The sequence below is a fragment of the Canis aureus genome, chromosome 7 (assembly GCF_053574225.1).
Source record: "Canis aureus isolate CA01 chromosome 7, VMU_Caureus_v.1.0, whole genome shotgun sequence".
Taxonomy (NCBI): Eukaryota; Metazoa; Chordata; class Mammalia; order Carnivora; family Canidae; genus Canis; species Canis aureus.
Window position 1 is genome coordinate 29,283,945 of NC_135617.1, and position 26,849 is coordinate 29,310,793.

The 26,849-nt window shown below is 38.9% G+C and overlaps 1 protein-coding gene across 7 annotated transcripts in view; it reads left to right on the forward strand.

Annotated features, from left to right (window-relative positions):
- Positions 1 to 26,849, forward strand: part of UBE3D (ubiquitin protein ligase E3D) — a 202,733-nt gene that overhangs the window by 142,775 nt on the left and 33,109 nt on the right. For 3 of the 7 annotated variants that reach the window (XR_013383127.1, XM_077903241.1, XM_077903244.1), the window contains one exon: positions 4,168 to 4,737. The exons of 1 other annotated variant lie outside the window; for it this stretch is intronic. Coding sequence is in view for 3 of the 6 variants with exons in the window: in XM_077903244.1 (XP_077759370.1) it covers positions 4,168 to 4,188 (21 nt within the window). In the remaining 3 variants the exon portion in view is untranslated. Of the gene's footprint in view, positions 1 to 4,167; positions 4,738 to 9,150; positions 9,888 to 23,875; positions 24,032 to 26,849 lie in introns of those variants that run through there. 3 more of the 7 variants (XR_013383126.1, XM_077903246.1, XM_077903243.1) reach the window with 3 other exon arrangements.

A 26,849-nucleotide genomic window follows, 5' to 3' on the forward strand; every position in this document is an offset into this window, starting at 1 on the left:
TATAAGTTACCATAGTGCATCTGTGGCTTAAAGAAAATACAAGATCAAGGCTTAAATTAATTCACAGACGTCTATCTTACTTCTTTTTTCCTACTTCCTAAAAGCTCTTAGAGATTTTTTGTTGACAGTGTAGAGTTGGAAGGCTTCACTAATGTTCCCTTAGTCTAAAATTTCGGTCCCCAGTTAAGTATACACATAATTGTCATTTTAGAGGGACAGGCTCTTCTTCCTTATTGTGTTGTTTCTTTGTTTTTTTTTTTTTTTGTTCCATCCTTCCTGTTTGTTAGTTATTCATTTAGCAAGCCGCCGTCCTTAAATAGGAAAAAGTGCTTGCTCCTCTGTGCCATGCCAGGTTTTTGCCTCCCCATCAACACAGTTTTCATAATCAGAGTAATAATGACCTCTCTCAGGGTACTGCCTCAGAAATCGTACTTCCTTTCATAAACCAAGAATAGTTTTTTTCTCCCAGCAGGCGCTAGGCATCCATCTTAAACTTATCCCACCTTATTAGAATCATCTCGTTCCTGGGCTGTCTCCCCCACTGGCATGTTAGCACCGTGAGAGAATGCCTTCTCAGTGTGCTCTGTGACTGGGACAATCACTGGCACATAGACAGTACTTAATGATTAAATGAATTGAATGAATGAAGCCAGCCCGCCATCCCACAGAAAGGAATGCCTTACACTATTTCTCCAACTTAGAAAAGTGGAGACCAGGTATCATCAACGTGGGCCTGACCCATGCTGTATTTTAGGGAGTTTCTAAAAATTGCTTAATGTTATTTGAGATGTTAAATATATTTGACAAATGCTTGAGTCATTTTCTGATATTATTTTTAAATTTACATTTATATTTTTTATTTTGTAAATAAGATTTGATTTTAGGAAGTTTTATAACATGAAGTATAAACTCTCTTTTTCATGCCATTAAAGCATTCTGCTTCAGAACGTAACTCTGAACATGAGCCATACCTACACAAAAATACATATTTAAGGCAGGTTTTGTATATTTAATTTTTTAAGTCTACAGTACCCTTTAAAAGAAACACACGTGCATGGCTGTGCATATTCTAAAGTGTCTTTTCTAGAGCTTACAATTATTATGAAGTTCACATTTTCCAGTTTTATCTGTCTTGTTTAGCACACCCCAAAGCACTTAGATAGCCTTTTCTTTTAATGCTTATATTATCTTGTACAGCCTGCCTTGACAACATATGTCTTTACTGATTGAAATTTCAAATCTACATTGAGGAATTGAATTTAATAATATAAATTTGTTAACCAAGATAAAAGAACATTAAAAGGTATTTAACATACATAATTGGAGGATTTTAAACTTAACATCTGGTCAGCTATCACATCAGCATAGCCCTGTTTGTTGTGGTTTAAGAAGATTGTTTTTAGGTGATGACTCAAAGCAGAGACATTATTTTTAGGCATCTTAACTTCCTCTCCCTCTTCCTATTCCCAACTGTCCAAATCCAAGTACACAGAATTCTGAGACTCAAACCTTAGAATCAACAGGAAAAAGTCCCTCTTCCCCTTGTTTTTAATCATAATGTATACTTTTGTAACTATATGTTCCAGAAATGTAACAACGGAGCCTGAAGCTGTACCTTCACTTTCAAGAATAAAGCTAAAAAGATGAAATACAGGGAGTTTTCTCAGTGTAATGAAACAAAATTATTCTCAAAATAAATGGCAGTTAGGGAAAGCAATTTTTGCTGTCATAGATAAAAGCTAGAGAACACAAAATCAGCATTTGAAATATATTAACTCACAGTGTTTTAAATAAAAAGAAGCTAAAATGCATTGTATAGTACCTGTTCCCAAGGATGATTGCAGTTTCTTGTTATTAAGTCCTGCAAAATACATTATGTACTTGGCAGGCAGAACTATGAAAACCAGAGATGGAAAAAAAAAACATGAGGTCAAATTTAAAGTTTTTCTTTTAGGGGTAGGGGGCAGCAGCAGCACCATTTTGCATTATTTAATCAGCTCAGTCTCTTACACAGCTGTTCCATCCTGAGTTCATATTCACTGGCATGCAAAAGAAAATAAATCTTTGATATTTGAAGCAATAAGAATCAAAGTCCCCAAATCTCTGGAGTTTACCTCAGTCATATGAAAACTTAGAGTGGGAAAAGCATTGATTAAGAATCAAAATGTCTTCCTCAGTCCATTATTGCCACTTAATAGCTCTGTATCCCAAGCAAGTCACTGAATTTTTCTGAGCTTCTGTTTCTTCATTTGCTTTATGTAAATCACAGGTTGTGCCAAGGGTGAAAGCAGTCCAAATATGCTATGAAGTGTTTTACAAGTTTCGAGTAGTTTCTGTTATAATTTCCATTTTGCAGATGAGGAAGGGCTAAGAGAGGCTGCTGACAAGTTTGTTGAAGGCCACATGGCTGGCAAATTGGCGAATATATGGCAAATAGTTTTAAGATCCTGTGTCCATAATTCGGTATTTTTCAACATCAGTATTCTCTACATTTTAGGGCAGATAGTTCTTTCTTGTGGGGGGCTGTGCATTATAACATGTTTAGCAACACCCCTGGCCTCTACCCCCTAGATGCCAACAACATTCCGCCAATTTATGATAACCAAAAATGTCCAAAGACACTGCCAAATGTCCCCTGATGGGCAAAATCACCCCAAGTTGAGAACCACTGGTCTGTGTGATTCCAGAACTGAAGTTATTAACCACTTTATGATGACATTTATCAGTATTACCATTATTCTGGGAGCAATACTTCATGACATAGCAATTTTTGGAATTAAAAAGGAGATAACTGGATTTCATCCATGGTTTGCCTGTTTCTGAATCTTAACAGTGGCATTATCTTCTTTGGCAGGTCCCCATAAACTTTTCTTACAGGGCCAGGGTTACTTGATGGAAATACCATCCACAGAGAACCAGAAGTCAGACTGGACACCTTCCTCTGTAATTCTGTGACCATCCCCTAAGGGACCCCACTGTTGTCTCTTGAACAGCCCCTTCTTATCTGGTAGATACATGGGCCCCTAATATCAGTGAGCTTCATGGGAGTGAAACACACACATTTTCATAACTATGATCTCATTTAATCATAGTAAGCCCTTGAAGTTTGCATCAGTTGTCTGCGTTTACATTTTGTTTAGGAATCTTAACCTTTCTTCCTTGCCTGTTCCTTCAACTTTGGTGTTCTCATTGCAGAACCTGATATAGAAAACCCAGCAGGAAGTTGATATGGAAACTCAGCAGGTGCCTTTCTTACTAGCACTGTATGAAGAGTAACATCCTTCTGAATTACTCAACATAAAACAGATGCTTTCTGCCCTGCATGACTCTTCCTTTTTCCTTTCCCCTTAACAGGGATCATTAAATCCATGCCTCCTTTGACTGCATTTGGGGACTTAAGAACCAACTGTCCAGGAGCAGAATGTTTTTATTTCTGTTGCTCACTCTTTCCCCCCCAACAAGGCCACACATGAGCTTGCCAATCCTCCCACACTTCTCCATCTTTGTCACTAATCTGCAGTCTGCTCTCTTCCTGATACTGGCACACATCCCAACTTATTATTGCCTCTGAACTGAAACTTTCTAAACTTTTATGATTAACTTTATTGTTTGTTTCTCTGTTGGTTAAAACTATTGGGAAAATAGATGCATTTGATCTGGGCCTCATTCAGTGGGTAGGTGGAGCTGTCTGAATTTTTTTAAACACTAAGTTTTAAAATCAATTGCTACTGACAAGCACAATAAATATAATTGCACGGGATTGAAAGCATTGGTGTGACCTGAGTAGAGGCCAGCTGTGCGGAACTCGACTTGCCTGGAAATCTTCGCAACTCAAAATTCTGCTCCAGGAAGGTCCCAAACAGCCATTGGAACCAGTGGGAAAGAGGACTGGATTACTTCACGCCAGTACAACTTGAGCATCAATACAAACTTTCATTTTTTTCTCTAACGTGTATGTGAATCATATTAATTACGACATGGTTCATTAAAAAAGGAGTAATTGGCTCCTGCTGTAAAATGTCAATGTCTGCCCTAAGAGTCATTTTTCTTTTTTAGATCAGCATGCCTCTTTATTGACCAGATTTGCCTGATTCTGATTTAATGTGCATTTAGCTATTTCATCTTGTTACAGAAGTAGAGCATCGTGGGTTTTTCTTCCTTCTCCAGGTGGCCTTTTTAAAGATGTGATGGTTGGAGCTGAGGCATTCCTCTCCCCGGAGGACAGCTCTCTGGGCCGGAGCACATGGGAGGCCAGCGTTCTGCACGGTGGGCAGCCATTACAGACACAAGAACCAGAGCTACAGAATAAGAGCATTGCATTGAAGTTGTGTGAGTTTACCTGTTGGCATAAAGTCTCTAAGAGTTGAGTTCACTTGAAATCCTTGAAGAACCAAGGCAATGAAGGAAGTTACAGTAGCAAAGAAGTTATGTCTCTATTTCCCACAGAGAGGAATATTCAAACATGTGCTGTGTCAGCACCACCTGGAAGGTTATTAGCTAGTGGAGTCCCATCTGTCCTTTGGGGAACGCAGTGAGGGTCATCGTTAGTGGAACTGAATGTTAACTGCTATACATCCAAGCAGACAAACTTAGAAACTTCCCGTTTGGTTTGTTGAAAACAAATTTTTAGAAAGAAAAATGGAGAATTATGTATACCTTCTTCAGAAGAGATGCTCCATAAATGAATGTTTGTTGAATACGTGATTATCAAATTAAAGGTTTTCCTGTTTATGCAAACCTGCACGTGTTCCTTTTATTCTGTATTTCCTTTACTATACTATTGCCTATCAAACAAGTATACCTCACTGATGTCCTGTTACAGAATTGCCTTAATCCTTGTGTGCCAGAGCAGGTGGATAAGAAACCATGGAATGAGAATGACAGAGCTAGAGGGAATCCTACGGAGCATGGGGGAGCTACTGATTTCACAGAAAAGGTTTGCTCCTTGCCTATAGTCACCAGCTCGGGCCTTGAATGGAACTTGGAGCCTGAATGGGACTTGGAGCCTGGCAGATCTCCTTTTGCCCCCTACAGTCAGGAGGACTGTCTGGATCTGCAACCTCACTAGGTGCTCATCCAGACTCTTGGCATTCATCCTAGACCAAAGGCCACCTAATACCTCTCTCCCCACAAAACACTGGGTTATACATGCCCTAATTTCCTAACACTCAAAACACAAGTGTCACTTGGCATTGTGCTTTGGTGAACTTTTCATTTCACCAAGACAGTTGTCCTGCCAGCAGAGCAGGATAGTGTCGCACTCCTAATCTGTCACCAGCAGACCAGCGGGGGAATGAGACCCATCTGTTTGACCCTGCAGAGTCACTTTATTAAGCACAGTTTGAAACATTGAAGATCTCTGATATGTCCACAACACATGGCCATAGACTAGAATGAGTTTGGCTTCTCTTAGGCTACTAAGTTCCCAAAAACCAAGCTGATTTTTCATGCATTAGATTTCTAGCTATCCCTGTAGAACAGGGTTTCTCAACCTCGGCACCATTTACATTTGTTTGGGGCTGGATGATTGTTGTGGGAGACTGTCCTGAGCTCCTGCGCTGTGGGGAGGAAAGACCTTTTTCAATGGCTGCAGTTTTCAAATCAAACTGATAAAAAACAGATTAACAAGGAAAAAAACCAATTTAATTACATACATCCACACAGGAGTTTCACAAAGGAATGAGACTCAACGAGGTGGTCAGATAATTGAGGTTTATATACCATTTTAGGCTAAACAAAGAAAAAAGAGTTTGGGGCTTCTTGGCAGGGGAGGCAAGTTATAGGAAGGTGAGGGAAGGAAATGTATGGTAATAGGGTTGTCTTGTTATGTAGATAAGAGTTCCTCAGATGATAAGAATTGTCTCCCAGAGTAGCTCTCTTCGATGTCTTTACAAATGGAAATTTCCTTTATAAATGTAAATTTCATTTACAAAAAAAGGAAATTTATACTTTATTTTTAGGCAGTTACACGGAGGTAGAAAGCTTTTTTCTGCCTCTGCTGGCTCTCAATTGTCTTAGCTCAAAATAATCCTTCTGTCACAGGGGTGGATTTTGTAGTGACATATCCTGGCACACTTCAGTGCACCCAAGGATGTGGAGCAGCATCCCTGGCCTCTCCTGACCAGATTCCTGTTGCCCCCTACCCCAGTTGTGACAACTAAAAACATCAGCAGACATTGCCCTGGTGTCCAAAATCGACTGCAGTTGAAAACCATTGCCATAGAGAATGAAACAAGATTTGATGACTACATTTAGCGCGTTGCCACTGACATAGCCATTACAAAGTCTAGGTCTTTTTGTGGCCTGTGGTCTGTTAGTATACTATTGGTTTCACAAATGAATGCATTCATGCTGAATACTTGTGTGTGTGAATATTTCTTAAGAATTCAGTTTGTATTGTTAGAGACTGGAATAAACTCAGTGAAGCAGAGTTCAGTCAGTGCATAAAATAGAAATTTCTTCTGAGACAGTCTTTATTCCTCTGGAGAAGAAAGCAGCTGTTACTGTGTTTGTTTGCAGTTGAGATGGTGAAGGTGCTCAGGATTCAGGACAACTCGACCAGTCAAGAAAACCTGGCTAGAAGAGTGTTCTAATTTACTAACGTTGTCTAAATAAAATCAGGTTGAGTCAAGTATAGTTAGACCCCTTCACCTCTCTCTTGAGTCTTAGGTGGAACCAAGCCAAAGAGGGCTAAGCACACCTTCCTGAGGGCACAGGTGGGACATGGGGGTGGAGGGTTGTGAGCAACTCTGAGGGAGGGCAAGGAGTATGGGAAGGTCTGTCTGTCTGTCTCTCTCTCACACACACACACAGACACACACACAAGATTTCTGACTATAAACTACCCTTACTATGTGAAATTGCACCTATCATGCAACTTAAAATTTTGCCATGGTGAGGTTCTCAAGTTCAACAGATGTCTATTGGCTCTCCTACCATTGGGAAAGGAGGGCCAGCACAGCTGAGCCAGTGCCTGAGTGAGCTGTTAATGTCTATGCACTGGGTAGGCCTGAGGGTCACATGTAAACCCATATGAGTCTCCTTTAGGGCCACAGGGAGTGGGGAAAGAAGGGAAAAGGGAGCACTTCTAGTTATCCTTTCTCTTTGCTAAATTAAAAAAAAAAATGCTTATCTCTCTCTGATAGAGACAGAAGTATCCAGCCAACATTAAAGAGGTTTAGTTAAACTACATAAGGAGGGCTAGAGACAATTGAGGAAGGCTGTACAAGCTCCATATTGGCCTTCGGAAGTAATTCCACATTAGCCTCCTGTAGTTTATGTGTACAATTCCGGAATCTAGTCAGTAGCAGTCCTAGATGATGGTAACACAGAATTTTAATACACTATTAAGAGGTTGGAAAAAAAAAACCGAGCAAGGGTTAGTCAGCAAAAAGAGGAAGAGACATTGTGGGTAAAAAAAAAAAAATAGTTCACTATCATCATTTGAATAATTCTATGCATGACACTCTTGTTGGTCTTTAACACCAATTACCTCATGGAGTTCTCCCCACGACTCTGATACAGGTGCCAATATTTTCCCATTTTACAGATGGCAGGTAAAAGTAGGACTAGGGAGCCACTTGGGCACTTTACCACAGATGGTCAGAGAGTTCTGAGTAAGAGGCCTCTGGGTAAAAGATCAAACAGAATAGATATAATGAAGCAAGTTTTGTTAAATAATTGGGAATAAGGCAAGACACAGGGCAAGAAAAGTACCATGTAGTATTCAAAAATGACTGAAGTTAAGGAAAGGAACGGGAAAAGTAAAAAAGAAGTTAAAACCCCAGAAATAGTGAAAATCCAAATGAGAGTCAAAAGACTAATAGCAGATTATGTTAGCCATATCTCACGTCTTGCTTTTTGTGCTTTCATGTATTATCTCTCTTTTAATTCTCAAAATAATCCTATGAGGGAATTCTTTCAATCCCTATTTATGTGTGAGGATAGTGAAGGGCCAGAGGGTAAGTGGATATTTTAGACACATAGTAAGGAGCAGAGCTGGGTTTGGAGCACAGGCACATAGTCATTATTCCACTGAACCTCTTGGATACCAGTGATGGAATCAACACAGTCGAGAGAAAGAAAGAGAGAAGGAGGAAGAAAGAAAGAGGGAAGAAGGGAAAGAAGGAAGGAAAGAAAGAAAGGAAAGAGAAAGAAAAGGAGATTGGCAAGGACCAGAGCCATATTAAAACACCAAATTTCCAATCCATTTTGACATCTGAAAACTGCCGTGAATGAGTGGTTCTGTGAACTCATTCTTACCTAGTATGACAAGAATAGATAGATGCTGGTGAAAACTTCTACTGGCCACCAATTTTGGCAAGCCAATCTCTAAGTTTGTTCATTTCATATGTATTCATTGAAAACTTACTTCATGCCAGGCATAGTTCTGGGTACGACAGATAGGATCAGTTAAAGTCCCTGCCCTCATGGAGCTTATATTTTCATGGGGGGACAGACAAAAAAAAAAAAAAAAAAAGACATTCTGAAAATAATAAGTACAGCAAGAAAAAAAACTGGATAAAGGGAGAGTGTGCAGAGTGTGCTATTTTGGACAGGTTGAGCTTTAAGTGTATGTATACTTTTGGTGCATATATGGTCGCAATATTTGAACTCTCGTCTTTAGTGACTATGGAGATACAGTAGTAAATACCAACAGATTGAGTAGAATCCACGACCTGAAATCATTTTGCCAAAAGTAGATTGGCTAAACAAGGACACACCAATATTAGCAAAGCTTGTTTGATTCCATTAATTACAGAAAATCTGGCCAGAACCAGGCCCTTGGACGTAATTGACCTTGCACTAACCACTTCGGTAATTAAACCTGATCAGTGGCCTCTGTAGTAAAAAATGCTAGCAAGGTTAAATGGTTTTGTATGATAGATAAAGCCAGTCTAGTTATTGTCCCTGGAACATTTGTTTTTGTTCTTAGTGTATAACAAAGATTAATTGGGGCCCACATTTCATTATAATTCAGGAATGTAAGGATGACTGGTATATCTTAGTCTGTAGTTAGAAAAGCATTAACATTTATCTTACACATCAGAGGGATGGTTCCCACTAATTGCTTATCTTAGAGTCTTACATCTTCTTAAATACTCAAGAGTGTGACTTAATATAACAATTTCTCTTTGTTTGCCTCTTGAGATGCTTCAAGCTTGTATCTTCTGAACCAGAGCTCATCATCATTCCTTAATCTGGGGGAAAAGTGGGAGAGAGTTACATGGAAATAAGTTCTTTTAACAGGTAAGTTCCCTAGTTTTAAGAGTAATGATATAAACACGTACCTAAAAGAACAGGTTAGAAAGCATCCAATCTATACTACTATTCTTTTTAAAGAATATGGTTCCATTTTCATTCAAGAATAGACTAAACCAACTTGTCTTCAAACCTGCTACAGATAAAGTAAAAAACCCATTTTCAGGGCCCCACATTTATGATAGGGTCCTTTGGCCACAAGGTGCAATAAACAGTGCAGGGTTTGCCCAGACTCACCTGTGACCTTCCACACCCTTTCTGGTCAGAGTGGGAATGGCTGACAAGATGACTCCATTTCATGATTCAATAACAATTTTTCCTTTTATCTTATTATGTCTTGGAGGAAAAAAAGAGAAGGATTTGTACTGCCAGAACTCATTTATACACACTCTATTATTGTCCTGCTTACAAATTTCAATATGTCAACCAAAAAAACCCAAATCAAGCACACTGTAAGTGGGTAAATTCATTTAAAACTTAATTTGGAATTTCTGGCCAAACCTTTTCAAAACTCAAGAAAAATAGGGTTCGTTACTCTTTGCCCAGAACCTTCTAGGCCTGAGTAGGCCACAGGAGGCTTTCTGTAGACTTATACTAGAAAAGGAACTGTAGAAGCAAAGCACTATATATATATATATATATATATGTATATATATATATATATATATATACTCATAACATAACAAAATCTGTTTCTTCACTGAGTCTTAGGAAACCCATGCTTGGGAACAGGAACAGATCTCTTTGACCTGTACCTCCTCTTCATTTCCTACCACTCTCCCTGCACCTACCTGAACAATACCAAGTGCCAGTCTTGGTTACCCTTGTGCTCCCTTCCAGAATCAAGACTTAAGAGTTGTGGTCTCTTCATTTGAAACTATTGAAAAACAAGAATTCTTGTCCCCTCAAAGGCCTTCTAGCTAGACTAAGAATCAAATTAACATGAGACAAACAGGAGAAAATAAAATTTAATAGCGTATGTATGAGGAATCCACACAGGCATGGAAATTCCAAAGAAAGGCAAAATGAAGTCTTTATATCATCCTGAAATAAGGAGAAGGAGGTAGAGATCTGGGACTTCAGAGGGAAGAATGCAATTCACTGGGTGATAAGAAGTAGAGCATACATGAGCTAATTAGATGTTTGCCCTACCACCCAGATGAGTCCCTCAGATAAATTTATCTCTGCTAATAATCCTTAGTCTGAGAAAGACCCCCTACATTTAGATTCTTCTAGGCTATTACAGGAAGGTCAAAAGTTTCTTTTGAGCCTGTAGGGTCTCAGTTACCTTCAGCTCAAAATAACCTTCATACTGGAGTGGTCTGTCTAAACAACTTTCTCCTCAAAGGATGGTGACAGTATCAAAATTAGTCATTGTTAGTTTTTTTCCATGATAAAGTTTTTTTTTTTTTAATTTGAGCATAGTCATCATTAGTTTTATGTCCCATAATAATATATATTGGATTTAGAAAGTATACCATACACTTACACTTTTTGAAAAAAAAATTAGTCATAGCTCCTTCTCTTTCTTCCAAATATCCTGAATAATAAATTCAACAAAAGGCACTATAAATCCTCTCAAATGTCCTTGTGAACATAAAGCTTAATCCAAATGTTAAGAAAGAATTCTTAAGAGGTATGTAAGGTAACAACGGCATTTGAATAAAATTCCACATTTTAATTCAGTAATATCTGAGAAATGATGATGTCAAGAAGAAAAGAAAAAGTAGTCAAGTTACTCTTATTAAGCACAGATGAAAGAAGTCATTTTATTGTTGATATTAAGAGAAAAATAAGTTGAAATGTATTTTTAAATCTTTTAAAAAAGAAATCACCAGTAAATTGGAAATGTATGTGTTAGAAATCACTAGAGGAAACAAAAAGGACTTGATCAATAAAACACATTTCCTGTGTATATCTCCAACCCTAAGATAATTGTCCAAGGCAATTTCAGAAGAGCTCAATTCCATACTTGTGTTTATTTGTTCCTCTGCTTTATTCTATCAAGCCAAGGATGTCTTCTAAATAAAGTTTCTATCTATGGAACATTTGGTGGTTGTATTTCTTACGTAATCAATAAAGTGTTTCTGAAGCGTGTACTGTCATTAGACCTGGTTTTGATGGGATTAAAACTGAGAACGGAGGTGAAGAAAAGCATTTGGGAAGAGAACTCTACAAAGTAATGAGTGATGATATGAAACCACCAGAATGGAACCCAGTGATTGTGGAAGTCCAAAGAGGTCCTCCTCAATGAATGTGACAAAGAAGATACTTTTGTTCAGATGAGGCCAGGGTTCCTTGTAGGCTTTAAGTGATAGTTAAGATTTGGGAAGACAGGAAGACAGAGACCCTCAGGAAGAGCAGCATTCAAAACAGCAAGAATATTTGGCCATATGGGAGGAATTAAGAGGTGACAGTGAATGATAAAATAGGAAAGAGTTCTTAGATTGTGGAAGGCGCTAAATGCCTGTCTTAACTTCTCAGGGATCAAGCACAACATGAACAGGAAATATTGTGTATGTGTGTGCCCAACACTGAGGGCCTCTTGAGCTTTAGAATTTATTTTTTAAAGATTTTCTTTATTTGAGAGAGAAAGAGCACAAGCTGCAGGAGGAGCAGAGAGAGAAGCAGATTCCCCAGTGAGCAGAGAGCCTAGCCTGATGTGGGGCTCAGTCCCAGGACTCTGAGATCATGACCTGAGCCAAGGCAGATGCTTAACTGAGCCACCCAGGTGCCCTGAGCTTTAGGATTTAAATGCAGTGATTAAGAGGCTCTTGGGTGGTTCAGTTGGTTGAGCATCTGACTCTTGATTTCTGTTCAAGTCATGATCTCAGGGTCATGAGATCAAGCCCTGTGTTGGGCTCTGTACTCAGACCACAATATGCTTGGGATTCTCTCTATCCCTCTCTGCACTTTCCCCGTTCCCATGCATGTACTCTCTCTAAATAAAAAAATCTTCAAAAAGAAAGAAAGAAATGCAATGGTAAAGAGTGAGAGAGGCCTAGCATCCCACAAGACTATTTGGGTTGAAATGTCACCTATATAATCTTGAGCTAGTTCCTTAGTCTCATCTTTAAAATGAGGTTAAAAAAAATTAGCATCTATCTCATAGTTTTTGAGTATTACATGGGTCACTGCATGTATAGTGTTTAGAACAGTGTTTAGCACACAGCACACAATACATTTTAGCTATAGTTATTCCTCTATGAACTTGCTATTCTCTGCCACTCCCCCTGCCCATTGCCTATGAAATTTATTTTCTGAGGCTTTAAGCAGAAGAATGACATGATGAAGGTGATGCCTTAGAAAAACTAATCTGGTAGCAGAGCACAAGGTAGATTGAGAAGAAGAAAGGAAGACCATTGTTGCAAAACAAGAGGCTTTCCAATTAAAAAAAAAAAAAAAAGCTATCCTAGAATGTCTTCACCAAATAACTTTGTCAATGCTTTTTCCTTCTTTGCTTTTAATTATTTTCGAAGGCCACTAAAAGTACAATAGGATACATACTTTTCCATTTGCAATCAGTTTAGGTTTAACAGTGCAGGATAACCCGTTTTGAGCATTTTCACATAAACCTTGAAAAATAAGTTCTTTTTCAGAGTCTTCTCTTGTGAGCAGAAAAGGTTTTGCAAAAACCTTTAAATGAAAAAAAAAAAAAAACCTTTAAATGAGGAAGGGAATCCAGCCCAGAACTTTCTGACCAGACATCCTACAGGTATGTCCTCTGGACTAAAGTTCAATTTACCTTTTGTGTAATTTCCAAAAGTACCAGGAATCCTTTTTTGTTGTTCAATGTCACTGGTTCTCAGGAGAATAGGGCAGTCTTCATGGCAAACAAACCCTATTCCCTTGCATTCTTAATTTTCTTTGTGTCCTCCCCCCCACCCACCCCCCCCCACACACACACTTATGTTTAGAATTATGCTATGGTCATAACAGTATAAAATGTGAATGCTTGACCAGAAATTCTACAGATGGAAAGAAGTTGTTGAATATGTTACTAAATTTCAGATAAGTGGGTACTTTTCTTAGAAAATAATTCATCATATTCCTGAAATGAATTAGGACCTAACATTTGAGTAACTTATGTTTATGTAGGGTGTGTAGTCCACTCCAGCTCAGGGAAGTAGACAAATGGGGTTAGATGAGCAGGAATAAACCATATTTCTCTGGTTCTTCTCCCCACTTACTATAGAAAATCCTGCAACTCACCACAAACTACTCAAATTATATCAAAGGTGTCCCAGGTGGTGCTCATACATTCCTATACTGCCTATCATCAATCTCAAGGCATCTGCCACATTCTTCTATTTCTTCTCAATAAACATCATGTGATGCTGGTGATCTCCACTGCTAAGGTGTTCCCATGGGGGCTGTCCTGTGTAAAGTGTGACACCTCACCTTCCTGGACATGCCAATGGAGTAAAAGAGTGCCATCATCTCAGAGACTTCTATAAGCCAATATTCAGCTGTGTATTGTGAGAACATAGATTCCCTCCATTTTGTGCTGCACTTTGATGTGGATCCCAAAGCAGTGTTATCCCACACCCGTGTCTATAAAGTTTTTAGTAAAAATTACATTATCATTTAAAAAAAACTTTTTTAAGATTTATTTATTCATGAGAGACACAGAGAGAGACGGTCAGAAACATAGGCAGAGGGAGAAGCAGGCTCTTCAAAGAGAGCCCAATGTGGGACTTGATCCAGGATCCCAGGATTATGCCCTGAGCTGAAGGCAGATGGTCAACTGTTGAGCCACCTAGGTGTCCCTCATTTTTTAAAATTTGAAGTCTGTAGCCCAGCCTAGCCTAGCCCAGCAGCTGGACTTAAAGACAAACTTTGAGTACTATCCATGAACACACCATTTTTTGAACCAAGCCCATGCTTAAGCATCTGCCTTTGGTGCAAGTCATGATCTCAGTGTCCTGGAATCAAGCCCTATTCAGTGGGGAGCCTGCTTTTTCCCTCTTCCTCCACTATTCCCTCTGCCTGTGCTCTCTCTTGATTTGAGAGATCAAATGAATAAGTAAAATTTTATTTTATTTTTAAAAAATATTTTATTTATTCATGAAAGACACAGAGAGAAAGGTAGAGACATAGGCAGAGGGAGAAGCAGGCTCCCCACAGGAAACCTGAAGCAAGACTTGATCCCAGGACCCTGGGATACGACCTGAGCAGAAGGCAGACGCTTAACCACTGAGCCACCCAGGTGTCCCAAATCTTTAAAATAAGTGAGTAAGTAAGTAAATAAAATTAGTTTCTTCCAGTAATTCTCTTGGTCCCTCATATAAACACACTCAGGTCAGAAATCCTCATATTAGCACTGTTTGGGTTCCAAACACATTTATATTTTTTACTGTTCTGCCCTTAAGAAAGTGCTGTAACATAAATGTTAACCATTTTTTTCTTTTTTGTTTTCAAGCAGTTTTATAGAATTACTGAGTTTGTGACTATGGTTATGGTGAATTTATGCAACTGTAACTACACTCGGCCCTTAAAAAGCTGTCTTCTTTGTATTTTTGCTCATTTGATTTCATTTCACAGAGAAAATTTCTGTGAAGCAAAGTTTTCATGTAGACTTCCCAGATGAACCTCAGAATTAATTTATAATGATGCACATGTTTTATTTTGTGTAATAAAATGAAGTAACAGAAGAGTTTTTCAAAGAGTGAGAGCTCCTTGAGGGCAGGCCCAATGCTGTATTCATCTTCTTAATCTCATGCTTAGCAGTGATGCCTAATTTAAATATAGTCAATAAATGTTGGCTTCATTAATACCTCTATTGGAGACATGAATATTTGAAAACTAATGAACTGGATCTATAGGGCAGAATTGATTTGAGCCAATCCATTCTTACAAAATGTTTATGCATCTTTGTGACCATTAAAAGGTCCTACATCTAAATAAATAAATAAATAAATAAATAAATAAATAAATAAATAAATAAATGGTCCTACATCCTTTAAGGTTTATTTCCAATATTTTTTTTTCTCAGAAACGTTTTCCTTATCAGTTCCAGCTCAAAAATATTTATTTATTTTTTGAAAATATATTTTTCAAAAGTAAAATCAAGTCTTTGGTCCTATTGGAAATGCATTGAAGACATTTATCCAGGGCTGTAAAATGTAGATGGAAATTCAATCTTTATTGGATTATATGGTCTTAGATGAATGTAATGACCAAGTTTACAAATCCATTCTGTGTCTTGACTCCTTCCTGACCTGGTTTGGAAACTTTGTGTAAAGTGGCACTTTATCTCTTCTTAATTCCAAAGATGACAGACACAGGATTTCATTGTCTAGTTAGTGGAAGCTGCGTTCTCTGATTAGCTGCCTTGCCCTTTTTGAAGCTTTGATTTATTGGGGCAGAGCAAGCACTGGCTTTTGTATGTGCTGAAAGGAAACTAGGGTAGGGAATAATTTATAGTTCTGTCTTTGCAGCTGAACAAAAAAATAAAGGTTATTTTCATCATATTGCTATAGGAACTGTTCTAAAACAAAAGAAAGATACTGTAATAAGTAGAAACCCAAAGAATGACATTGAGCTACTGTTTCAGTTAACTTAAAAAAAAATTGTTAAAATCATACTTTGAAGCAGATTGGCCCTTCTGAACTCTTATCTTAATTTCACAGAGAACAATGTTTCTTCCAATTTGGCATCAGGGCTGTGCAGGGTAGCATTTCTGTAGCTCTCAGGCAAGTTACATTTGCCAAAACAAAGCGTGGGTGGAAGGTAGCAGGAAAGAACTGACTGGTAGCACTTTTCACCTGGGAAAATACTGCCAAAAAGGAATCCAAAATAGAAGGGCTAAGGAAAAAGTGCTCAACTGTCCATGCAAAAAAAAAAAAGGGGGATATGTGTCCAAATTTGTTTGGGTTTCCCAAATTCTCATTTTTCTGCTTTTCATACTCAATAAAGTCTGTATTTTGGCACATGATTTGCTACATGAACCCCTCTATTAAAACATATTAGGAAACCTCACAGAATCAGAGTATTTTCTATAATAGAATAAATTCTGGATTTTCCCTTCCGAGCCAGCCAAGACTTTGTGTAATCAAAACAATGAATGTGCAAACTTTTCCAATCTTATGGATAATCCCAAATTCCAACTCAGTGATTCTTGACTCTCAGAGCAAGTTGGATTTCAGGATCTTGAGTAGGGAGTAGGTGAATAGCAGGGATGAATTCCATTGGTGGGTGGGTTGGGGTCAGGATAGGAGAGCATTCTAAGCTGTGATCAGCAGCAGGAGCAAATGACTGGAGGTAGGAAAGTTCAGGGTATGTTTGGAAATGGTACGTTATCAGGTTTAGTAGCAGGTAACATTTTTAGGTACTTAAAATATGCTAGATACTATCTCAGTCGTCAAAGCAACATTCTGCAAAGGATACTTTTATTATCACCATCTTATAGATGAGGAAACTGAGGGCTTAGAGATCTTAGCCAAGCTCATACCGCTAAAGTGGCAAAGCTAGCATTTGAGTCTAAGTCAGTTGGGTCAGAGCATAAGCTTCTACCTACAATGTTATCTGTAACCTTTCAACTTTAGCAGAGAATAGGGCTTTTTTCAGAGGAGGAAAGGGCAGTAGAGAAGTGTTGGATAATCTGGAAATTATAGAGCACTCAGTCTCTTTTTCTGGTAGTTTGCTGGAGATCTCCACGTGAATATAGTGTCTACTTTTCAAATCCAACTGGTCTAAAGACAAAGCTCATTATCACCTCCATCTTCCTGGGCAACCCTCCCCTGGTGGTTGGCAGTATCAGGGCTACAGCATCATCGCTGGGAACTCATGCAGGCTGGCCAGAGCCCTTGGAGTCAAGGTGTATCCACCTCCCCATATTCCCTCTCCCCTGTGAGTCTCTCCCTCTACCCTCTGGTTCCAGTTGGGCTACTCTGTTTCCCACCTTGCTAGTCTCACTTGGACTAGTACAACTGCTTACTAACACAAGTTCCTTTCTTCGTATCTTCTCCTCGCCCCTAATGCATCTTACAGACACCAGCTAGAAAATTTTCAGAAACCATGGCTCCAGTCATTATCACTCTCCTCAAAACATCATGGCTTTCTGTAGAACTGCCTGCAGAATTCTGTCCAGACTCCTCAGCCTGGCTTTCCTCCATGACTGGATTCCAAACTTCCTTTCCAGCCCTACCTTGTCCAAGACTCCTTATTGATGTTAACTTTCTGAGATCACTAACCAGACTTTCCCATGGCCTGCCTTTTTAGCTTCTATTCTACCCCTTGTTAATGGAGTGCCTCCTGCCTGAAAATATCCCATTTTTTATCCCATAAAACCTTCCCTCATTCTCCCAGGTCAAATTAGTTACTCCCCATATGAGTTCTCCCATAGCATTTTGCTTATACTTCACATTTCAGATTCTTCCATTTCCTGAATTATGGCATAGATTTTTGGGCTTAAGACTTTCTCCCCAGTTAGACTACAAGTCTTCTGTGATGGTGGGCATCATCTTACTCATCAGTGTGATTCTATTACTTAGTAAGTTCACTGAAATGAATGATGCTAAAATAAAAACATATTCACCTGGTCTTGAGCAGAGGCTACCTCTGAGAGTAAAATTGTTGTGTCCCCTATTTCCTCTCTGAACCAGGGGATCATCCTTGATAACAGACCATACCTTGAGGGGTTAGGTATAAATGAAGCTACACAGGGCAGGAAGGCTTAGAAATATACCCACAGTTGTTTACCACACAGCACCCAAACCAGACTAATTCACTGAAATGAAGAAAGAAAGAGTTTATGAACAGCAGGCAGAGGGAGAAGGAGTAGTAGTCTCCCCATAGAGCAGGAAGCCCTATGCAGGTCTTGATTTCAGGACCCTGGGATCATGACCTGAGCTGAAGGCAGAAGCTTAACTGACTGAGCCACCCAGGCACCCCTACCTTGGCATATTCTTAATATTGGAAAACTTTTCATAAAAAAGGGAAGATCCCAAGTCATTGTCTATTTGGCATAGGGCAAATTTGACAGGCAGACCAGAACCCCACATAGAAATGAAATCCATGGGCAGCCCGGGTGGCTCAGCAGTTTAGTGCAGCCTTCAGCCCAGGGCCTGCTCCTGGGGACCCGGGATCGAGTCCCACGTCAGGCTCCCTGCATGGAGCCTGCTTCTCCCTCTGCCTGTGTCTCTGCCTCTCTATCTCTCTCTGTGTCTTTCATGAATAAATAAATAAAATCTTAAAAAAAAAGAAATGAAATTCTCTCTCTCTATATATATATATATAAAATAAATGTGTATATATAATCCACTGACTGTAATATAGGTAAGAAATGAAAGAAAGGGATATAATAACCTACATTTCAATATGTAAATGCTCAGTTTAGGATTACAGTGAGGGGCTTGAGTATAAGAACTGCACAACGCAGACTCAGGCAGGTGACTGGTCTCAGTGACTCAAACACATAAGTAGCATTGCTGGGAAAGTGCCAAACAAGACAATATGTAATCTTCCCTTGATTTACATAGTAGTTATAAATCTGGAGAATTCCATGCACATTAAAATGATGCAGAGACATAAATTATTTTTATTTATAAAAGAGAGGTTCTAGGCTCAATTATAGACAGATGTTTTATCTAAACGGATGTCTGATAAAACATCCAACAGTTGTGCAGGATGCAGACAACCCAAACAATTTCCAAAATGACTTCTGGTAGACAAAATTACCCCAGTGAGAATCCCCAGCCTTGGTCACTTGGTTTATGAAGAAGTGTACTCAAAAAAGATAGGTGACTTACCAAAGTTAACTTTTCTATAAAGTAATAAAGTCAAAACTGTAAGTAAAACCCATGTCTTTTGATTACTAATCCAGTGTTAACTTCTCAGGTAAATTTATACAAATATAGCTATATATATACGTATGTTACATGTGCATATATTCACACATAAATGATGACATTTACTTGGTTGAAAAACATCCAGTCAGGGTTTGATGAAGTCTGATTCATAAAAGGTGGTTCTGATATTTTGATTAAAATTAGCTCAATCATATTGCTCAACACAAGCAAATAGTTCTGTATGTAAATATGGACTAAGGGTAGGATAGCATTGCATTTCCTAATTATTACAGACTCTTCCATTTCTAATCATATGACTAGCTAGGTAATGAGACTTTCTTCCCACTGAGAGCAACCGCTTTCCATTGAAAATAATTGCAGAGTTTGGGAGGTCCCCAACACCATACTTACTTCTGATACCAATTTCAAGTTTGGGGATCCCCAAGATACCCTCAGGTTTGATGCTAGAAGTACACACAGGACTCACTGAAAGCCATTATACCCATGATTATTGCTTAGTACAATAATAGGTTACATATTAAAATATACCAAGGGCCAAGAAGGGGAAAAGAATCCAGGAAAGTTTCATGTATGAAGCTTCATTTACTCTGTCCAAGTTGAGTCATGGCTAGAGCTAACTTCTCCCAGAATAATGTGTGGTGATATACACAGAGTATTGCCAAAAAGGGAAGCTAACCTGAGCCTTGTGGGCCAGAGTTTTTATTGGGGCTCCGTCACTAAAGACATGGTTCATAGCCTGTGTGGCTCACCCCTCCAGAGCTGATGCTAGGTGACTTAGAGCCCCCACGCTAAATCTCATTGTTAGTCCATTGGTGTGAATCAAGGCCCTTGAGTAAACTAAGACACTCTTTCAGGCAGTACATTCCAAGGACTTAGAGATCACCTCCCCAGAACCAAAACTGAAGGCTAGACATCTCTTTGAGCGAGGTTAATTCTATACTATAACAACAAATTAAAATGCTACAAAATATTGAAAAGCCCTCTTTTTAAGAACATCAAAGCTCTAACAACAGAATTATTATGCCAAAATTAAACAAAGGTGGAACCCAGAAAGGTAAGCAATCCCGCAGCCACTCCTGCCTTGAGGACAGTTTCATGGCTGGTGGGTGGGTCAACGTGTGGAGAACCTTGGGACACCTGGATGGCTCAATGGTTGCCCATCTGCCTTTGACTCAGGGAGCAATCTCAGGGTCTGGGATTGAGTCCCACATCAGCCTCCTGCAGAGAGCCTACTTCTCCCTCTGCCTAAGTCTCTGCCTCTCTCTGTGTGTCTCTCATGAATAAATAAATAAAATATTTTTTAAAAAGGGGTGGGGAACCAGGGCAAAGCCCAAGGTGAGAACTAGAAACACCAGACCCTTATTATCATGCTGGAACCTCAAAGTGAAAGGGTGAACCAGAAATATTCAGCTCACATCCTTCTCCAAGAGAATGTAAGGATATTTACCTTGGTGCCAAGTAGTGATGGAAGGAGAGACAGCCGACATGGAACTGCAGGCTGATCCCAACAAAGATCTGCAGCCTAAATTCCCAGATTTGCAGTCCAATGAAACCCAGGCTGTGAATTTTGTTTAAAGTGGCCTTAAATTGGGATGCCTGGGTGGCTCAGTTGAGCATCTGCCTTTGGCTCAGGGCGTGCTCCTGCAGTCCTGAGATCGAGTCCCACATCGGGCTCCCTGCATGAAGCCTGCTTCTCCCTCTGCCTCTGCCTCTGTCTCTGCCTATGTGTTCCTCATGAATAAATAAATAAAATCTTTTTTAAAAAATAAAAAAAATTAAGTGGCCTTAAATTGACAGTGCCTCCAAACACTTAGAAGGAGTAAATTCCAATTCTCTCTGGGGGAGTGCACCTTCATCCTAGGCCTCAAAGAATTCTCACAAATAATTTTCTTTCTTTTTTTTTTAAGATTTCTTTATTTATTTGAGAAAGAGAGAGATTGAGCAAGTGGGGAAAGGTGCAGAGGGAGAGAGAATCCTCAAGCAGACTCCCCGCTGAGCATGGAACCTGACACAGCACTGGATCCCAGGACCCTGAGATCATGACCTGAGCTGAAATCAAGAGTTGGATGCTCAACTGACAGAGCCACCCAGGCACCCCCTCAAATAATTTTCTGAAGGAAATGAGCATCATATAGTAAAAGATATCTAAGCCTATAAAGAAATAAGACACAAGAGTAAGAATGAACAGAATAAGAGACAGCAGACACAGACCCACAAATACTTTAGATACTAGAAGTATCAGAGTTGTTTTAGATAAAACAACTACACTTCCTATGCTTCAAGAAATTTAAAACCCTAATTACTGCAAAAGATATTAGGAAAGCCTAGAAAATTAAGTCTACATCTTGAATATCCCAAGATTAGAGCCTCTTCACCTAATACTCACTTGCACATAGACAATAAATAGGAATCACTGATCTTCTGGAAAGGTTTACAGAATTGTGATGCACTCAATTGGCTAAAGTCAAAAGTACATTCTAACCTTTGGCCCTTTGAACAAAAAAGTGACAGTTTTATGATTTATATCACGCAGTGCTATTTTTCAAAAATGTAAATACAGCTGTTCCTCACTTAATCTACTTTATTATAAACATAAAATAAATTGAGTCTACTATTTATTTGCTAATTGGCCTGGGGGAAATTATTTAATATCCTTAAATCTAAGTTTTCTGGGAAATGAGGATAACAGCAAGGACTCCATCGTTTGTAAATGAGGGCAAAAATAATACTGACTTCCTGAGGAGCAAACGAGACAATGCGTGTTAGGCGCTTAGTACACTTGGCATGTAGGTAGTGATCAATACATGCTGGCTTCTTTGCAAATAGGAAAACGCAGTGTTTAGAAATGGATATACATTAGGGGACAACTATTCACTTGAATAGTTGTATAATATGATGTTCCTTCAAACAGTAGTATATCTGAGACACACTGATTAAAATATTCCTGAGTAGACTTGTGTGCAACAGACACAGGGAGGAGAGCCAGTGGGGACAACTCTTCACAGGTTGGCCTGGTCAGGCTGCCAGTTTCACTTCCAGTTCCTTCTCTCACTTCTCCCTTCCCTCTGATTCCCATATCTTTCTACTCCGGGAACACTGGAAACAGTTGGATACACCTACAGCCAAATAACACTTTGGACACATGAAAATGATGTTACTACTTTTCTCTGTTTTTCAGGTTGAACTCATCAACTCATTCAACCTTTGTGCTTTGCCAGAGTTTTCCAAAGCTGTAATCATCACTATTTTAAAACCTATACCTGTTTAATTATATCCCACTTTAAGTGTGGAGTCCAAAGAAGACATTTCATGGAATGATGGCCTGATGAATGTAGCTGGTCTGATTCATTTAGGAGATTAATTTCCTGCTCCTACTTATGTTTTCTAGCACAGTCTCATGTCTGCTTGTGTGCTTCCGGGGCCGTAAGAAAGCAGTCTAAGTCCACTCACTGACTGTTTGTATAAATAAAGTTGTACTAGAGCACAACCACAAAAAAGTATCCATTTAAGTATTGTGGAAGGCTGCTGTCTTGCTACAACCAGAGGGTTGAGTGAGTACTTGGGACAAAGACCTTATGGCCCATAAAACCCTATGCTATTTACTACCTGGCCATTTATAGGGAAAGTTTGCTGATCCCCAGATTTACAATGTTATTTGGCTGCTGATGCATGTTTCCCTGGATGCCTTCTCTCCCACCTCATCTCTCTCTACCCTCTCTCTTGCCCATTGTGCTCAAGCCATCCTGGTCTTTCCATTCCTAGGAAAAGCCTTGATACTGATCTTTCCTGCCCAGGGAATTACTGCAGGATATTGGCTTGGCCTGGACCAGTTCTCTCTGTCTAGAATAATGTTCTTTCAAAGCTGACAGTATCTCATCTTTCACGTTCTGGCTCATGTCTGCTCCTCAGAGAAGCTTCTCTAACCAACCACTCCACCTAAATAGTCCCTCCTCACACACCAAGCTGTTCTTTTTCTGTTAGTCTGCTCTTTTCCTTCAAAACACTGACAACGATTGGAAATTACATTTTTGTTTGTTTATTTACTAGTTTAAGGCCTTTCTTCTCTCTTGTCTGTGAGCTCCATGAGTGAGGGACAATATTTACTTTGCTCACCACTGTGTCCCCAGAGCCTGGCACATAATAGGTGCTTAATAATTAATTGCTGAGTAAACAAATAAATGGCAAACTTGAATGTATATTGACCTTTTTATCTTGCAGTTTGGATTTTCTCCTTCAATATATTGCCTTGCTCAGATAATGTTTGTTATATTTTCTCTTCTTTGCTCCAAATTATTAAAGTCATACTATACTTAAAATATTTTTCTCCCCTTTTGGGTAATTTCTCTTCTGGCTTGATGCCATCTGCAAACTCAATGAATGCTATTTGGTTATTTATGTGGTTAGGAGCAGAATGATGAAGACAGGCTGTACTGACTACTTTGCTGCCTTTGGGTCATTTTAGTAATAGGAACACTGAGTCTTCACAGACAAATTATCAGCTGGTTCCTGAATGAGATGCTGGAAATAGTATATTGGTATATTAGTGAATACCTTGTAAATTACGTAATGTTTGTTTCTGGAATATTTGTGTGTTGATGCCAGTATGCATTTTGATTTCTAGAAAAGCCTTCCCATAAGCCAAAATTGATTACACGTATATGCTTTAATTATAAACATTTTCCTTTAAAAACTGTCTGCAGCTAATGCCTCTTCAGAGTTAAATGAGATGCAGCAGAGTAAATGAAAATCCTTATGCAATATGCCAATTATGGCTCTGATTAAACTGTGGTTCTGTTTTGCAGTGATGGCTTTACCAAAATGAAAGCTTTGCTATTGCCGGTTCTACTGTGCACATGTCTTCACCTACCGCTCCATCAGGTGGCCTCTGGGTAAAATCCAACAGCTCCTAAGCAAATCAAGAGCACTGTCCAGAGTGGGAGCGCATATACAGCACACAGGTAGGGCCAGTAGTTCTCAGAGGGTAGATCCCATAGGAGCAGCTTCAACATCACCCAAAACTTATTACAAATGTAAATTTGGGGTCCTATCCCAAACCTACTGGAATAGGAACTGGTTGAGGCAGGGGAGGGGAATGAAGTTGGCAATCTGTGTTTTAACAAGCCTTTCAGGAGAATCTGATGCAGGTGAACTACAGAGGAAGGCAGAAAAAAAGTTACTCTCAAGTGAACCCAGGATAAACCCAGGTGGTAATTAGCTAGGGAACTTGTGTTTCAACTCACATATGTAAAGTACAGAGCTCCTTCAACTGAAGACTAAAGAGTGACTTTCTCTTTTGATACCTGCTAAGACACTGCTTCTGGGATGAGCCTCAAAGAGCCAATGAATATCTTCTCTGTTTTGAAGAGATCTCCTGCAAGTTAGTTTTACATTCACTTCTGACTCAGATGTGAGTGGTACTTGGATAAGTGGTAAGTGAGACCTTTCTTTGCAGTCTGCATTACATACTTGCTTGCCAGGCCTGTGACCACCTACACTTATTCCATTAAAATTGACCTAGGGTTCCCCCTCATTAGCTTTCTCTGCCTTGACTTCTTTACCTTGTGGGTTGAACTGGAAGTGAGATTTTGAAATTCAGAACAGTGGCTCTCAAACTTTATGGTGAATCAGAACCACCTTGAGGCTCCTTAAAACAGTGATTGCTGACGTCCCCCAACCCCCACCAGAGTTCTGATCCAGTAGGTTTGGGATGAGGCCCAGAATTTGCAACTTGTAACATGTTCCCAGGTGATGCTGATGCTGCTGGTCTGGGACCACAGTTTGAGAACCACTGATCTAGAAGAGCAAAAAAACCACTTAAATTTATCAGACAGTATGTCAGTGTTAGAAACAGATGTGTTTCCTATTCATTTTGCTCATCCAAAGCTAATCCTAACGGAGCACATTTTTGAATTTTTTTCCAACTCCACACTCTGAGTATGGAGAAGAGTTGGTGGTATGCTGACGTACATGGGCACCAGATAAAGTCATTTATACACATCTCCTTCTGACCCTGTGTTCAGTGACATCATTTCCATAGTCATTCATAGTAGCAGAATTTATAGCATGGAAATCAGACAAATGCTATACAAATCAGGGCTCCTTTTGAATCCTCTAGCCTCAGAGTCAATTGTTAAATGCTTGGCAGTGCAACACTGGGAAGAGTGATAGCACATGAGGTAAGATCTGACATTTCCTTGCAGGAGCATGTATGTGAATTGGAGGGGTATGGGCAGTGAAATTTGTAAATATATCCATTTTGCAAGGAAATGTGAAAGAAAATGATAAGCTTAAAAGTTTTTCAGCAGGGTTTTAGGAGAGATAACAGGGTGGTGAGATGATAGTAGAGTATTTCAGCATTGGGCTTTGGAATCAGATATGCCTGGGACAGAATCTGGCAGCCTCACCTATTGGATGTGGGATCTTGGGAAAGGAACTGGCCTCCCCAAATTTGAATTTACTTATTGGGAAAATAGAAATAATGTGTTCTTATGAGGTTCATATGAGAAAAGTAATTTAAAACCTAGAACAATGACAGACACATGGGAAATTGTTACTTTCCCTCAGGAAATGTTAATTATTATTATTATTTTTAATTATTATTATTATTACTACTAGTATTGGTAGTATTTGTTTGTAAACAAATATTTACCAAGTACCTTTTACTGCACCCAGCACTCTGCTAACACCATTAATAAGTTGTGTAAACTTAAGGAGTTTACAATGTTTAATGGTGCCATCACATTTTCTAATCAGATTCCAAGAGGGAGAATTAGAAGGTATGTATCTAGGTACATATGCTAATACTTTGGAGTGCAAATATTTACCAAAAAGGAAGTAGACCAAAAGAATTAATAGGATTATGAGCTAAGAAGAGCTGTGATTATGAAATATAATATAGCACGATCACTCTGTCTTATCATGCTTTGGCAATAGCTGAAATAATTTCTCAGGCACTAGAACACTTTGCAAAGAATATATAGAGGATAAAAATCCTCTTGTTTAAACAAGAGAAAATGTTAGCATATGATTTAAAATGATTAAAAGTGAGAACTTCTTGTTTCTTTTCAAGATAATATAGAATTGCGTTACATAACACAATATGAACTAGAGTATTCATTGGCACACCAAGTTAAAATGCTATTTAAGTTATTAATTCTGTAGCAAGGGGACTATTTGTCTAATTTTCTGTTCTTTCTACCAGAGTTTTGGCTGAAATATTCATGTAGCTATTTTTGACAATAGACAGAGGGGTCCTTTAACATATAATTTTATGAAGATATAAAAATAATTCATTCAGAAGGTCTGAGCCCACCTTCTGTAAAGAGAGTGACATAATTCTATTATATAAAGTTTAAATATATACATTGATGATATATACTGAGTGGGGTTCTGATGTCAAAACCATGTTCTTTTTCATGAACTATTAGATGATCGTCCTATAGGATGAGAAGGCTCTGTTTTAGATTACTTCTCTCCTGTATTGTCCAGATCCTTCTTATGTCCTATGACTACTTCTTGTCTCACATGATTCTGGGCCAGGAGTGTAGGCTTCGTGTTGAAACCACCTGGATTCTGTTACATATATACTGTGTGATTTGGGACAATTTATTTAACCTCTCTGAACCTGTTTCCTCTTAGTGAGATTGCTAAAATAATAGTTCAATTTCAGAGTTGTTGTGAAAATTAAGATAATGCTGTAAAACACTTTGCATTCTGCCCAACACATGGTAAACACTCAGTAAATAGTGGCGGAGTTTGTTCTTTCCTTTCAGGGTT